The sequence below is a fragment of the Narcine bancroftii genome, chromosome 4 (assembly GCF_036971445.1).
Source record: "Narcine bancroftii isolate sNarBan1 chromosome 4, sNarBan1.hap1, whole genome shotgun sequence".
In the NCBI taxonomy this organism is placed as follows: domain Eukaryota; kingdom Metazoa; phylum Chordata; class Chondrichthyes; order Torpediniformes; family Narcinidae; genus Narcine; species Narcine bancroftii.
The window spans coordinates 4867708-4883626 of NC_091472.1; the positions used below are offsets into that span (position 1 = coordinate 4867708).

Sequence of the window (15919 nt, forward strand, 5' to 3'; positions counted from 1 at the left end):
AAAGTATGAAATTGAAGAGGGACTGGGTTGGGCATGTATATTCTTCTTCATTTAATTCCAGGGCTAAAGGTGTAGCAATTTTGATCCATAAGAATTTATCTTTTGAATTACAATCAATGGAGGAAACGGCAGGATATATTCTTAAATTAAATTGTAAGATTTTTAGTGAATTTTGGACTTTACTTAATATTTGTGCCCCAAATGTAGATGATGAAACATTTATTTCTGATGCATTTTTATATCTGGGTCAGGCTAATGATAATGTTTTAGTTGGTGGTGATTTTAATTGTGTTTTGGAACCTTTATTAGATAAATCTCCGAAAAAAGTTAAAAAATCTAAAATGGCAGTTCAGGTTCAAGCGTTGATGAAAGATCTTAACTTAGTGGATATCTGGAGTCGTCTTAATCCAACAGAGAAGGATTTCTCCTTTTATTCAACTAGACATGAATCGTTTTCAAGGATTGACTATTTTTTAGTATCGGCACATTTACGAAGGAAAATACAACAAGCGGAAAAGTAGGGTGATTTCACATCATTCTTTGTTATACTTTACATGCAACCTCTGAGAAAATCCAAGTGGTCTATCGTTGGAGGTTTAATATAATGTTATTATATAGGCAAAGGAGGAAAAACCCAACACCCAACCCCAACCAACCAATTTTCCCCTGCAACCGCAGCAATCGTGTCTGCCTGTCCCGCATCGGACTTGTCAGCCACAAACGAGCCTGCAGCTGACGTGGACTTTTTACCCCCTCCATAAATCTTCGTCCGCGAAGCCAAGCCAAAGAGAAAAAAAAAATTTAAAAATATGGAATTTATTGATATTTTGAAAAAAAAATTAATTTTTTTTGAAAGAAAATTCTAAATCTGTTCAAAGTAAATTTGTATTATGGGATGCTATGAAAGCCTATTTGAGAGGACAAATAATTAGTTATACTTCTAAAATAAAAAAGAATCGATTAAATCAGAGTCTTGAATTAGAGAAACAGATTGATGAGTTAGAAAAGGAATTTCAGAAAGATGCTACAGAAAACAGAATTATCTAGGCTGAAATTGGAATATAATACTTTGCAATCATATCAATTTGAATGTATGATTAATAGGGCTAAACAACGATAATACGAATGGGGAGAGAAAGCACATAAGGTATTGGCGTGTCAATTAAAGAAAGAACATGTTTCGAGGACTATTAACGCTGTTAGATGGAATTCGCTTATTACTTATAAACTTCGTGAGATTAATGATGAATTTTACTCATTTTATTAAAAGTTATATACATCTGATGGAAAACAGGAAACTGGATCGATTGATTTTTTTTTAATCACAGTTGAATTTTCTGACATAAGAGGATGTAGATATACAGGAGTTGGAAGCATCATTTACTGATTTGGAAATTAAATTGGCTATGATGGTAATGCCGAACGGTAAATCACCTGGTGATGATGGATTTTCAGTTGAATTTTATAAAATTTTTTATGATGATTTCTCTACAGTGTTTGGGGATGTATTACACCAGGTTGGAGAACATTATGAATTACCTGAGTCTTGTTCTAGTGCTTTAATTACAGTAATCCCAAAAAAAGATAGGGATCCTCTGAAGGTATCTTCATATAGACCAATATCGTTGTTAAATGTAGATTATAAAATAATAGCTAAATTATTAGCGAATAGATTGGCTAAATTTTTACCAGAGTTGATTCATATGGATCAGACAGGTTTCATAAAGAATAGATATGCTTCAGATAATATTTTAGTTTGATTAATAGATTTCGACAATCTTCAGACCATCCGATGGTGATATCTTTAGATGCTGAAAAAGCGTTTGATAGAGTTGAGTGGAATTTTCTGTTCAAAGTTCTGGAGAATTTCAAGTTTGGTCCTTTTTTTATTGGTTGGATTAAGGCTTTATATAGTAAACCGGTAGCTAGAGTATTGACGAATGGTTTGATTTCGGAACCGTTTAAATTGACCTGATCTACTTGTCAAGGTTATCCTTTATCACCAGCTTTGTTTGCGTTAGTGATCGAACCTTTGGAACAGTTGATAAGACAAAATACATAGATGCAAGGTATGAAAGTTTTAGATAAGGAGTATAAAATTAATTTATTTGCCGATGATGTATTGGTGTATCTAACAAATCCAGCTCAATCACTTTTACATTTGAAGGAGTGTCTAATGCAATATGGATGTCTTTCTGGAGTGAAGGAGATTATTCAGCTTATAAGAATATTCTTAATTTGATATGGACTGATCGAATTAAGTATTTGGGTATAATTTTGGATGTTAATCATCAATCTTTACATAAATTAAACTATGTTCCTTTAATAAAAAAATTAAAAATGATTTGATTAAATGCAAAGATTTACCTATTGATTTATTGGGTAGAATAAATACAATTAAGATGAATATTTTTCCACATATGCAATATTTATTTCAATCTATTCCGTATTTACTTGATAATATTTTTTTTCGAGATTTGAATAAAATGGTTAGGGACTTTTTATGGAGAGGTAAATTTTCAAGAGTAGCTTTGAATAAATTAACTTGGAAATATGAATTGGGGGATTACGTTTACCACATTTTTGAAATTATTATGAAGCAGCCCAACTTAAATGTATTAGTTCATAGATGGATTTGGAACGACCCCCTAGTTGGGCCAAAATTGAGATGGCAAATATTTCTGAATTTGAAATAGATCCATTTTTGTTTAGATGGAATGTAAGTTTGTTGCAGCAACATAATGTGCCTGTACTAAAACATTTAATGAAGTTCTGGATAAAGAAAAATAAAATGATAGGTTCTTGGGGTGAATTATTGGCTTTGACTCCGTTGTATAATAATCAACTTATTCCTTTTTCAATAAATAATTGAAGTTTATTGCATTGGAGATTTAAAGGTGTGGAAAATTTGGGAGATTGTTTTAAAGAAGATAATTTTTTTAACTTTTGACCAGTTATGGTATTGACAAGAACTCTTTGTTTCTTTATTATCAAATTCGATCTTTGGTAAAACATGTGTTTGGTAGAGATATGACTTTACCTGAAATGACTAAATTTGAGACTTTTCTTATGAAGGTACCAGAGAAGGGTTATATTTCATCTATGTATCAAATATTACAGGTTGGTATGGATTAAAAGGGTTGGGATAAATCCAAAGGTAAATGGGAAGTGGATATTGGTTTTATTTTTTCCGAAGATGACTGGTCAGATATTTGTTATGATAGATTGATAAATGCATGTTATGCAATGATTAATTATAATTTTTTACATCAATTATATTTAACACCTGAAATCTTTTTGGAAGAAAATTCAATTGTTTCTAGAATACCTGTATAAGATTAAAATACCTTTAGATCCGACAGTATTTTTATTGGGTAGTTTGCAACCTCTGAAGGGTTTGGGATTAGATAAATTCCAGCTTGCTTTTGTATATTTAGCGCTATCCGTAATTAAAAAATGTACTGTTAGTACGTGGAAAGATACGAACATGATTGATATTAATAGAAGGCCTAATGAGATGAAATATTGTTTAATAATGGAAAAAATTGGGCAACAGTGCAGAACAGATGGGGACCAGTGGTGAACATTAGGAAAAATGGGCAACAGTGTGGAACAGATGGGGAACAGTGGGAAACAGAGTTGAACAGTGGAGAGTAGCGGCAAACAGTTCAGAAACAGCTGGAGGACAGTGGAGAACAGTGAAGAACCGTAGGCAACAGAGCAGAACAATGGAGAACTTTGGGGAATAGTCTGTAACAGTGGTGATCAGATGATGAACAGTAGGGAAAATGGGGAAGAGTGGGGTACAGAGGGGAACAGTTTGGGAACAGCTTAGAAACAGTGTGGAACAGTGAAGAACTGTGGGGAACAGATGGCAAACAGTGGAGAACGGGTAGAACATTGGGGAAGAGTGGACAAAAGTGGGGAAATGATGTGGAATAATGGGGAACACTGTGGAACATTAGAGAAATGAGGGGAATTATTGGGGAGCAGTGGATAACAGTGGGGAACAGATAGCAAACAGTGGAGAATGGGGAACAGTTTGGGAACTGAGGTGAACTCTGGGGAACTGCAGGGAAACTGAAGGTGAATAGTAAGGATGAGGTATGGAACAAGTGAGGTACAGGTGAGGAATAGATGGTGAACTGATGGGGAACAGTAGGAAACAGTAGAGAAATGGTGGGGACTGCTGGGGAACATGTTTTGAACAGATGGGGACCAGTCAGGAACAGATAGTGAACAGTGGAGAATGGGGAAAAGTGGGGATCACGGGGGAACTGAGGTGAACAGTGGGGAACTAGTGGGAAACAACTAGTGAATAGTGAGGATCAGGTGTGGAACAAGTGGGGACAGATGGGAAATAGGTAAGGAATTGATGGTGACTGATGGGGAACAATAGGGAACAGTGGAGAAATGGTGGGGGACTGCTGCGGAACAGTGGGGACGTGTGGAACATGGGTCGAACAGGTGGGGAACAGTGAGGAACAGATGGTGATAACTGGGGAACTGTGGAGAACACTGCAGAGCAGTGGGGAACAGAGGGGATTAGTGGGGAAGAAGATGGAGGGTTATGGGCATTGTGCAGGGAGGTGGGACTAGAAAGGGGTGTTTGGTTCGGTGCGGACTAGAAGGGCCTAATGGCCTGTTTCCGTGCTGTAATTGTTATGTTATGTTATGTTAAATTAGGTATGTTTCACGTGATAACTATAGTTTTTTTTATTAATAAGTGGTTGCTATATTCATAATATTTACATTTTGATTTACATTGATTAGTTTTTAATTTTAATCTTAATCTTATTTAAGATCTTAAATTTTTCTTTATATATTTTTTCTTTTCTTTATGGCTCTCCTTAGGAGGGTTGGCTGAAGGGGGGTGGTTCTTTTTTTTTCTTTCTTTTATATATATATAAAATATAACATTCATGTTTATGGTTTATTGTTATATATGTTACTTATTATCTGTATTTTGAACGAATAAATAAAGTTTAAAAATAAAAGGTCACCGCCAAGATTGATAGGATAGAGGATGAAAGGAGAGTTGATAGGGGTCTACAAGATTCTGAGAGGCATAGATAAGGTGAACAGCCAGCGCCTGTTTCCCAGGGCAGGAATAGCAAACACCTGAGGACATTTGTACAAACTGAAGGAAGGGAAGTTTAGGGAGACATCAGGGGTACGTTTTTTTTTACACAGAGAGTTGTGGAGGCCTGAAATTCCTTGCCAGGGATGGTGGTGGAGGCTGAAACATCAGGGGCATTTAAGACAGGCACATGGATGGAAAAAAAATAGTGGGTTATGGGATAGGGAATTTTTTTGTAGGAAGGAATATATGGGTCAGAACAACATAGAGGGCTGAAGGACCTGCACTTTGTTCTATGTTCCATGTCTTTCTGTAGCCTCTCTGTTTCCTTCTCACTAGCTGCCCTCCACCTCGCTTTGTATCATCTGCAAACTTGGCCACAAATCCATTTATTCCACAATCCAAATCATTAACATACAACGTAAAAAGAAATGGCCCCCACATGGACACCTGTGGAACATCACAGGTAACCAGAATAGGATCCCTATATTCCTACTCTCGGTATTCTGCCGATCAGTCAAGGATCTGCACATGCTAGTATGGGTATCTCAACCTTGACCCATCGTGACTGCCGACCTCTGTCCAATCCTTAACGTTCTAGATTTTATCACCATGTGTCCACCCATCCAATACCATGTGGCTACAAGGGACTACTTCCTGACCTCTTCCCAAATCCCTGCCTTCTAACTCCAGCAATGATCCATCTAACTGCTGAGCCCCCATGAACCTACCTTCCACTCAAATCCCAATTTTGAAATACCTCCTCGTTCCCTCCTCCCCAAAAAAACAATTACACAATAACCCAGTTGGATCAGAAGTAAGGAAGGAATTTGACTACACGAGGTCTTTCTAGTTGAACTAGAGTCAGGGATTTTGAAGTGGTCCGCCTCTCGATAAAATGTGGGTTGGTGGGTTGGCTATGAAGAAATATGGTTGAAAAGATATAACCTTCAACCTCTCTTTGTGATGGGTTTGAAGGCCATCCTTTCTGAAGGTTACTGGTCCTCCGAACTGGCTCCTCTCTGAGTCCGCATCCCTGACTCAGCAGATAATGTTCCACACCAGTCGATGCTTTACTGCAAGTTTCAAATCACATCTGTAACTTATTTCAGGGCCAAAAGAAACACATCAGGTTTAAATTAGGTGTTTGGAATGTCTAACGTTTCCATTTCCCTGGTTCAGACATCACTGACTTTGAGCTGAGTAGAACTTGATTGACAAAAACTAAAGAACTGAAATAAAAGGACTTTCAGGAAACATAACTCTCCTGCTTCAGCAAGCGTGCAGAATTTCCCCCATCAGAAAATGGAAAAATATTTCTGAGCAGACTTGTAGAGTAATTGCATGATGGGTGTGACATTGTGTCTCTCCCTGAAGGACTGAGAAAGACATAAAGATGTCTACGAGCAATTCTGGCATTTCACCCATATGCGGAGCGAGATAAATTTAAGTTCAGCTCGCATTAAAGCGTGGGTTGGAGGCCGGAACCATACCCCCTTAGACCTTGCCAAACGCTCTGCAAAGAATCAGAGCAGGAGATGAAACGCAGTGTTTAATTGCTTTTGATGTACAGCAAGCCAGCAGTGCGCGGAGTGAAGCCTTTGCAGTGAAGGTCAAGGATTATCCGTGGTGGGTCAGAGCTGCAGAATTATACATCAAATTATTTATATTTTGAGACAGTTACCAAAGAAACTCCACCCGGTGCTAACGATGAAACTATCCCATTGCCCTGACAACATTGACACCAGTCTGTTATTATTTTGTACATATGTTCTGCCTTAAACCAGTGGTTCTCAGTCCTTTTTTCCCCACTCACATATCACCTCAAATAATCCCTTACTAACCACAGAACACCTAAGGCGTCCCATGCCCCATGTGCTCTGTGGTTAGCAAGGGATTAATTACGGTGGTGTGTGAGTGGAAAATAAAAAGGTTGAGAACCACTGCCTTAAACCTCACTGCCAAATTTTTTCCTTCTTTAATAGTGGCATGGTTGGGGTGGGTAGTTACCGCAACGCCTTTACCGTGCCAGCGACGGGAACTTGGGCTGGAATCCCGCACTAAGGTGCATGTATGTTCTTCCCGTGTCTGCGTGGGTTTTCCCCGGGGGCTCCGGTTTCCTCCCATCCTTCAAAACGTACCGGGGGTTGATGGTTTTAATGGGGTGTAAATTGGGTGGCGCGAGCTTATGGACCAATATAGCCTGTTATCGTCTGTATGTCTAAATTGAAAAAAAAAAGAAATCTAAATTTAAAAATCTAAATTTAAATGCCCCATGATCCGTTTGGCCTTATTTGTCCGGGCACATCTTTGCATTGCAGGAGGATCATTGAATAGTGAGCTGTTAATGGCAATCGGGATCATTTGCTTTCTCGGAGGTGGTATCGGAAATCCCTCGCCACTCTTTCTCCTTCCCCAATCAGCACGTGTTTCCACCACATTGCAGTAGTCCTGGCGGGGATTTAGCCTGCCTCTTGTTAGAACATGGGACAGTACAGTACACAGGGGGCCCTTAAATCCACGATGTTAGGCTGACTGATTTGGCCAGCACACAATCCTCCATTTTTCATACATTCAAGTGCCTATCGAGGAGCCGTTGAATGGATTTTAGCCTCTTTGTAGATGGCAGATGGTGGAATTGAGTCATGAAAGCTCATTAAAAAGGTGTTTGGGTTGAGGAGATCTTTCTTCTACAGCTTCCCTGTACTTGTAAGTTCTTGGTTCCAGTGAGTGAGCACATATTCTCTGATGTCTGAGCCATATAATCACAGAGACCTATCGCTCAGAACACGCCCTTTGTCCCAAATGGTCCTTGCCGAAAAAGTTGCCTGCATCTGGCACATAATCCCTCCAACTCTTTCCTATATTTGTGGCTGTCCAAGTATCTTTTGAATGTTACAATTCTCGTGTCCTTCACCATTTCCTCTAGCAGCTCGTTCCGCATGCCCACCACCCGCTGTGGAAAAAGCTGCCACTCAGATCCTCATTAAATCTTTCCCCGTACACCTGAAATCGATACCCTCTACTCTGAGCTTGCTGTATCTTGAGGGAAAGGCTGATAATTTATCTAATATACCTCCCCTCATGATTTTATAAACCTAATTTTAAAAAAAATATATATATATATAGCACAGTAACAGGCCATTTCGGCCACCCAATTTACACCCAATTAACCTATAACCCCAGTACCTTTTGAACAGTGGGAGCCCCCCGGGAAAGCCAACACAGACAAAAGGAGAATGTTCAAACTCCTTACAGACAGTACAGGATTCAAACCCCGGTCCCAATTGCTGTAATGGTGTTGTGCCAACCGTGCCACCTTAAGGAGTTCCTGTCCCCTCGATCTTCAACGCTTCAGGATTAAAAGTCTCAGCCTATGCAGGTTCTCCACAGAACCATAGAATGTTGCAGAACAGAAAACAGGCCCTCTGACCCTTCCAGTCTGCCTCGTTCCACTGACCTGCACCCAGTCCATATCCATGTACCTATCCAGATTTTTCTTCAATGTTATTTAAAAAAAAAATTACACCATAGTAGAAGCCGATTCCGGCCATTCAAACCTGTGCCTCCAAATTAACACACCCTTATACATTTTGAAGGGTGAGAGGAGAACGGAGGAAGCCCACGCAGACATGGAGAGAATGTAAAACTCCTGACAGACGGCGCCGAATTCGCACCAGGGTTGCTAAATGCTGTGATTGCGTCACACTAACCGCGTCTCCCAAAACTGAGTCTGCGTTCACCACTTCAGCTGGAAGCTCGTTCCACACTCCCACCGCTCTCTTTGTGAAGACGTTCCCTCAAACCTCTCCCTTTTCACCCTTAACCCATGTCCTCTGGTTTGTATCTCACCCACCCTCCGTGGGAAAGCCATGACCAGCTTTCTTTATAATTCAAGCCCTCCTGTCCTGGTAACATTCTTGCCGTTCTACACTTTCCAGCTTATGGCTGGATGACCAGAATTGTGCAACAATACACCAAGGGCGGACTCGCCAACATCTTCGACAATTGTAACCCTCCAGTCTAACTTCCCTATCCACAATGATGACTGTCTAAGATGGCGTGCGTGCATATTTTAAAAATGTAGGCGTACAGACCCTCCATGTCTCCCAAATATCATGTTTCTAATTGGATTTGCCAACTGCCTCATTTTTCAATATAATTTTGCCATCCCAGCAAATGAGGTTGTATGTTAATTACATTGAGTTTCTGTGTTGCTTCATTCTTCTGCAATCGTGGGTCTCTTGTAAATGAAATGGAGTAAATTAATCCAGAATATTTGCCTTGAATCATATTTTTATGTTTTTATATGATTATTATGGGCTGCGTGAAAAATGTATTTTTTGTATGTGTCTGTTTGATTGTTTACATGTGTATTTCTATGTTTGTGTGTTTATATGTGTATTTGTGTATGTGTGGGTGTGTGTGTGGGGGGGGAGTGTGTGTGTGCATGCGAATGTATGTATTTGCATGTGTGTGTGTGTGTGTGTGGGTGTGTGTGTGGGTATGTAGATGTGTGTGTAAGTGTGTGTGTGGGTGTGTGGGTGTGTGGGTGTGTGTGTGGGTGTGTGGGTGTGTGTATGGATGTGTGTGTGTGTGTGGGTGTGTGTGTGGGTGTGTGTGTGGGTGTGTGTGTGGGTGTGTGTGTGTGTGTGGGTGTGTGTACCTTTATCTAGAGAATGCTGTTTCGCCTGGTTGTATAGATATGTTCAGATTATAATGTACTTGAATATCTCTCGCACAGTGGTTGTCCCAGCGCCATCAAACCTTCGCTTCTCGGACGTACGGGAGACGCGGTTCCGCGTCCACTGGAGACACGGAGCACCAGATGTGGCCCTCTACAGACTGACCTGGGTTCCATCAGGTGGAACTAACAAAGAAGAGGTAGAAGAAACCATCTGCTTTTGATCTTGTATTTGACATACAGCACGGTACAACCCCATGCTGCCAAATTACATCAACTGAGGTACCGACTCCTGTTCATTTTTTGGAGGGTAGGAAGAAACCAGAGCACCCAGATGAAGCCCATGCAGACACGGTGAGAATATACAAACCCCTGAGAACCCTGCACTGGCTTTCAACCTGACCTGCTGGTGCTGTAATCGAGTTGCGGTAGCTGTGCAGCCCTTGTTGTAAATGGAGAGTGGAACCAAATCTTTCTGAAACCAACTTGCCAGTGCAGAACCTGAGCTCTCTCTCTCTCTCTCTCTCTCTCTCTCTCTCTCTCTCTCTCTCTCTCTCTCTCTCTCTCTCTGTTATTTGTGTTGTTACACAGTTTTCATCTTTGTCCCATTGAACATTGAGCACATTGGAAGGACAAACCAGAAGACTGAGTACAGGTGTACTCTTACCGACTACATTAAAACATTTTAAAAAATGGTCGATTACTTAAGAGTGTGGATGAACAGAGGGACCTTGGGGTTCAAATCTATACGTCCCTCAAGGCTGATAGGATAGTTAAGAAGGCCTATGGGATGTTGGGCTTCATTAATAGGGGGGTTGAATTCATGAGTCAAGAGGTCATGTTGCAACTCCATAAATCTCTGGTGAGACCACACTTAGATTATTATGTTCAGTTCTGGTCACCTCATGATAGGAAGGGTTGTAAGCTATGGAGAGGGGGCAGAGGAGATTGGCCAGGATGTTGCCAGGATTGAAAAATAAGTCATATGAGGCAAGGTTTGCAGAGCTGGGACTTTTCTCTTTGGAGCATAGAAGGATGAGAGGAGACTTGATAGATGTCTACAAGATTCTGAGAGGCATAGATAGGGTCGACAGCCAGCACCTGTTTCCCAGGGCAGGAATAGCAAGTACTAGAGGGCATGTGTACAGATACACCCAATGACAGCCTCCACAGATGCCCGCTTTCTGGCTGAAAAATTCCCTCCGATTCTCTGCTTTCAACGGCTGTCCTTCAAACCTGACGTTGTGCCCTCTTGTCGTCGACTCCCCTCCCATGAGAAACAACTTGGCCACATTTACCTTGTCCAGGCCTTTCAACATTCAAAATGCTTCAATGAGTCCCCCCCATCCACCCATTCTTCTGAATTCCAAGGAGTACAGTCCAAGAGCCCCTACTTACGATGGTCCGATTTATGATTTTTCAAAGTTACGAGGGTTCAAATCCGTACTTTCAATTTCAAATTCCGATCTGTTCTCATGCTTGCGCTAGGCGGTATGCTACTTTTTTCACGATGCTGGGCGTTGGAAGCATCATGCAAGAGTATTGTGCAGTATACCCTCTCGCGTTAATGGTTTCTTTCAATGTGGAATCAAGGTATTCAAAATTTAATTACCAAAAGTGTTAGACATGGTTTTATTTTTCAACTTACGATGGGTTTGCCGGGACGTAACCCCACTGTGAGTTGAGGAACACCTATAATTGGCATGTGTCTCCCTTCAATCCTGCTACATGGGATTTGTTTCCAGCATCCATTCTCAACCATTTCTTTGGCTATGGCCTCTACTTAGGACTCGGCTCAAAGTTTATGGGTCCCCTTCCTTGTGAAACAGTTAAGTTTCTTCCATTCTTCTCTCTTACCGACTACATTAAAACATTAAAAAAAATACTTTAACTCGCACGGTTAGCACAAGCGACCTGGGGTTCAAGCCCCGTGCTGACTGTATGGAGTTTGTACCTTCTACCTGTGTCTGCATGGGCTTTCCCCTAATGCTCCAGTTTCATCCCACCCTTCAAAATGTACCAGGATTGGGGGGGGGGGGGTTGTGGGTCAATTGGGAGTAATTGGGGTTCGTGGGCTGTTACAGTGCTGTATGCCAAAATTTAAATTTCAGTCCGTAGTGCCCCCCCTCCCCCACATTAAACATGCTGTAGCCCATGAGGGGTTCCATGTGGCCCTGCTATGAATGGCTAGTTTAGAATACTTTCTTAGTGATTGGAGACATGTTTTCCATGAGTAGCTTGAATGTTTGATCTTCAGATTAAAGAGTGTTTTTTTTTTAAAAATCCTCATTAATTTCAGATGTTGACCCCTTTTTGACCATAGTTTTATGCATATTCTACTCAGATGATTCTGAACGGTCAAGACACCAGCCATTTGTTGGATGGTTTGAATCCTGACACTGTCTACGATGTATCTGTCACAGCCATTTATCCCGATGAAATGGAAAGTGAGGACCTCTTTGATTCTCAGCGTACATGTAAGTATTGAGTAAGGCGATTACATCCATTTTCTTAGCACAACACACAAGCAGAAAAATATATATGTGGAAAATGCTCATTGTAATATGCAGTGGATTTACTTAATCCTTCTGAGGAAATGGTAACCTCAGTTTTGAGGAAGGATTCAAGATGTGATTTTGATTGACCACAATATCAGATGACGCCAACATGTCAACTTGACATAATGTAATTGTTGAGGGTTGTACGATATGTAGACATCATAGAGCATGGAACATTACAGCACCATTTTGCCCTCAATGTTGTACTATAGAACATTACAGCACAAAACAGGCCCCTTCAGCCCTTCTAGTCTGTGCTGAACCATTTTTTTCTTAGTCCAGTCGCACCCAGTCCATAGCCCTCCATCCCTCCCCCATCCATGTACCTGTCCAAATTGTTCTTAAATGTTAAAAATGACCCCGCATTCACCACCTCAGCTGGCAGCTCGTTCCATACTCCCACCACTCTGTATGAAGAGAATTCCCCCTCATGTTCCCCCTAAACCTTTTCCCTTTCACTGTTAACCCATGTCCTCTGGTTTGTATCTCACCTGCCCTCAGTGGAAAAAGTCGACCCTCATTTACTCTGTCTGTCCCCCTCATAATTTTAAATACCTCCATCAAATCTCCCCTCATTCTTCTAAAGTCCTGACCTGTTTAACCTTTCCCTGTAAGTCAATTCCTGAAGTCCAGGCAACATCCCAGTAAATTTTCTCTGCACTCTTTCTATCTTATTGATATCTTTCCTGTAGTTAGGTGACTAAAACTGCACATAATTCTCCAAATTTGGCCTTATACAACTTTACCATAACATTCCAACTCCTGTACTCAATACTTTGATTTATGAAGGCCAAGATGACAAAAGCTCTCTATACAACCCTGTCCACCTGTGACACCACTTTCAGGGAATTATGTATCTGTATTCCCAGATCCCTCTGTTCTACTGCACTCCTCAGTGCCCTACTATTCACCGTCTACATCTTTTCTTGGTTTGTCCTTCCAAAGTTCAACACCTCACACTTTTCTGCATTAAATACCATTTGCCATTTGTCAGCCTATTTTCCATGTGGTCCAAATCTCTCTGCAAGTGCCTACCTTTACATACCTACAAAAAAATAAATGAAACCCTCCCTACCTCATAATCTTGCATTTTTCTTTCATCTGTGTGCCTGTCTAAGAGTCTCTTAAATTTTCCTTTTGTTTCCCTCTCCACCACCACCCCTGGCAATGCATTCCAGGCACCCACAACTCTCTGTGTAAAAACAGCCCTGATTTCTCCCATAGACCTTCCTCCTTTCACTTGGTACAGATGTCCACTACTCCGGCCCTGAGAAAAAGGTGCTGAATGCCTACCTTATCTATGTCTCTCATAATCTATTAAGTCTCCTCTCATCCTTCTTTGCTCCAAAGAGAAAAGTCCCACACTTAGACATGTTTTCTAGTCTAGGCAACACCCTGGTAAATCTCCTCTGCACCCTCTCCACAGCTTCCACATCCTTCCTGTAATGAGATGTGGACCGCAATATTCTAAGAATCCTTCATGATAAATGAAATGAATTCTTGCATGTTTTATTGGAACCTCTTGCTTCTGTGTTTAATCACCTTATTGAGTTTTTCGAGGAGGTTATCAAAAAAGTTGATGAAGGAAAGGGTGTTGTCTGTATGGACCTTAGTAAGGTCTTGCATGGGTGGTTAGTCAGATAGGTACAGTCGCTCATGGAGAGGTAACAAGTTGGATTAGACATTAGCTTTATGGGAGAAGCCAGAGAGTGGTGGTGGATGATTGCCTCTCAGACTGGAAGCCTGTGATCACTAATGGTGCCTCAGGGATCAGTGCTGGAACCGTTGTTGTTTGTCACCTGTGTCAATGACCTGGGTGATAATGTGGTAAATTGGATCAGCAAGTTTGCAGATGACACTAAGATTGGAGACGTTGTGGACCGTGGAGAAAGTTTTCAAAACTTGCAGAGGAATCTGGACCAGTTGGAAAAATGGGCTGAAAAATGGCAGATGGAATTTAATACAGACAAGTGTGAGGTGTTGCAAGGACAAACCAAGGGCACTGAGAGCTGTTGGCACATCGGCGTTCATATCGCAAAGCATTTAGTATAGGGGAGTTGTGATGTTGCGGTGAAGTAATATCAGCATTGGTGGGCCGAAATTTTGAGTATTATGTGCTGTTTGGTCACCTAACTATTGGAAGGATAAAATTAGAATGAGAGAGTACAGAGGAGAATTAGAGGGATGTTGCCTGGACTTCAGGAACGAATGGAAATGTTAAACAGGTTAGGACTTTATTCCCTGGAGTACAGAGGAATAAGGGGACATTTGTTCGAGGTACACAAAATTATGAGGGGGAGAGACAGAGTAAATGTGCTTTTTCCGCTGAGGGTGGGTGAGATACGAACCAGAGGACATGGGCTAAGGGTGAAAGGGGAAAAGTTTAGTGGAGGACTTCACACAGAGAGCGGTGGGAGTATGGAACGAGCTGCCAGCTGAAGTGATGAATGCGGGCTCAATTTTAACGTTTAAGAAGAATTTGGGCAGGCCCGTGAGTGGGGTGGGGGGGGGGGGGTGGGGGGCAGGGTGAAGCATCAGAACATAACACAGCTGAGGATGCTGGAAATCTGAAAGAAAGGAAGAAAATGCTGATCATTCAGCAGGTTAGGCGAGGCCTGTGTAAAGGGGGACAGAGTTAAGGTTTTCGCTTGTTGATTCAGTTTCTCTCTCTGCAGATGCTGCCTGACGTGTTATGTATTTAAGGATTTTCTTAATTTCCTGAGTTCTTTGGGAACTTCCTTCCATTGCACTCCCACTACTTCACAAAGATTTACTGTCAAAGTACGTACATGACGTCACATACAGCCCTGAGGCAGAATTACCACGAATTGGCATCGGAAAAGAAACTGTACCAAACGTACACATACAAACAAATAAAAAAGTACAAACAAACTGACTGTGCAACACAGGGAGGAAAAAGAAACCTCCCTCCTCTGTCTATGAAATACTTCTGAATCTTCAGCTTTTCTTCCCCATTGTAACTTTTGCTTTATTCTTTGTACCTTTAATAAATCCTCTCCGTCAAGTAACCAACACAGAAAATAAAAATCAAGACACGATAAAGGGTCTCGAGCCAAAACAGCCGCAAATCCTTTCTCCCACTGATGCAGCTCGCCCCGCTGAGTTCTTCAAGCAGATTCCTTTCTTCCTCCAGATCCCTGGATCTGCACCTCATATCTAAGGGTAGGCGCTCAGCCCCTTTGACCCAGGGCGGGAGTAGGAGACACCAAAGGACATCAGTGCAACATGAAAGGAGGAAAGCTGAAGGGAGGCTTCAGGGGTTAAGTTTGTTTCCCCCACAGTGAGTTGCGGGCGCCTGGATTGCGTGGCCAGCGACAGAGGCTGAAACACTGGGGGCATTTAAGAGAGAGGGTTACAGGGTAGGGAGGGTATTTCTTTTAGATATATACGGGTTGACATCACATCGAGGGCCGAAAGGCCTGTAACGTGCTGTGATATTCTATGTTCTACTACTGATGTTTTGGTTCCTCCAGCAAATACTTTCCTGCTCCAGATTCCTGCTTATGCATCTCATGCCGAAATCTTGAATCACTAGTTTCATAGCAAATGTTTGGCCCTAAGTTAAACCTGATATTA

The 15919-nt window shown here is 41.4% G+C and overlaps 1 protein-coding gene across 2 annotated transcripts in view; it reads left to right on the top strand.

Annotated features, from left to right (window-relative positions):
* Positions 1-15919, top strand: part of col12a1a (collagen, type XII, alpha 1a) — a 363032-nt gene that overhangs the window by 166725 nt on the left and 180388 nt on the right. For both annotated transcript variants that reach the window (XM_069930690.1, XM_069930692.1), the window contains exons 27-28: positions 9825-9964; positions 12109-12241. In XM_069930690.1, coding sequence (XP_069786791.1) covers positions 9825-9964; positions 12109-12241 — 273 coding nt within the window. The remainder of the gene's footprint in view (positions 1-9824; positions 9965-12108; positions 12242-15919) is intronic.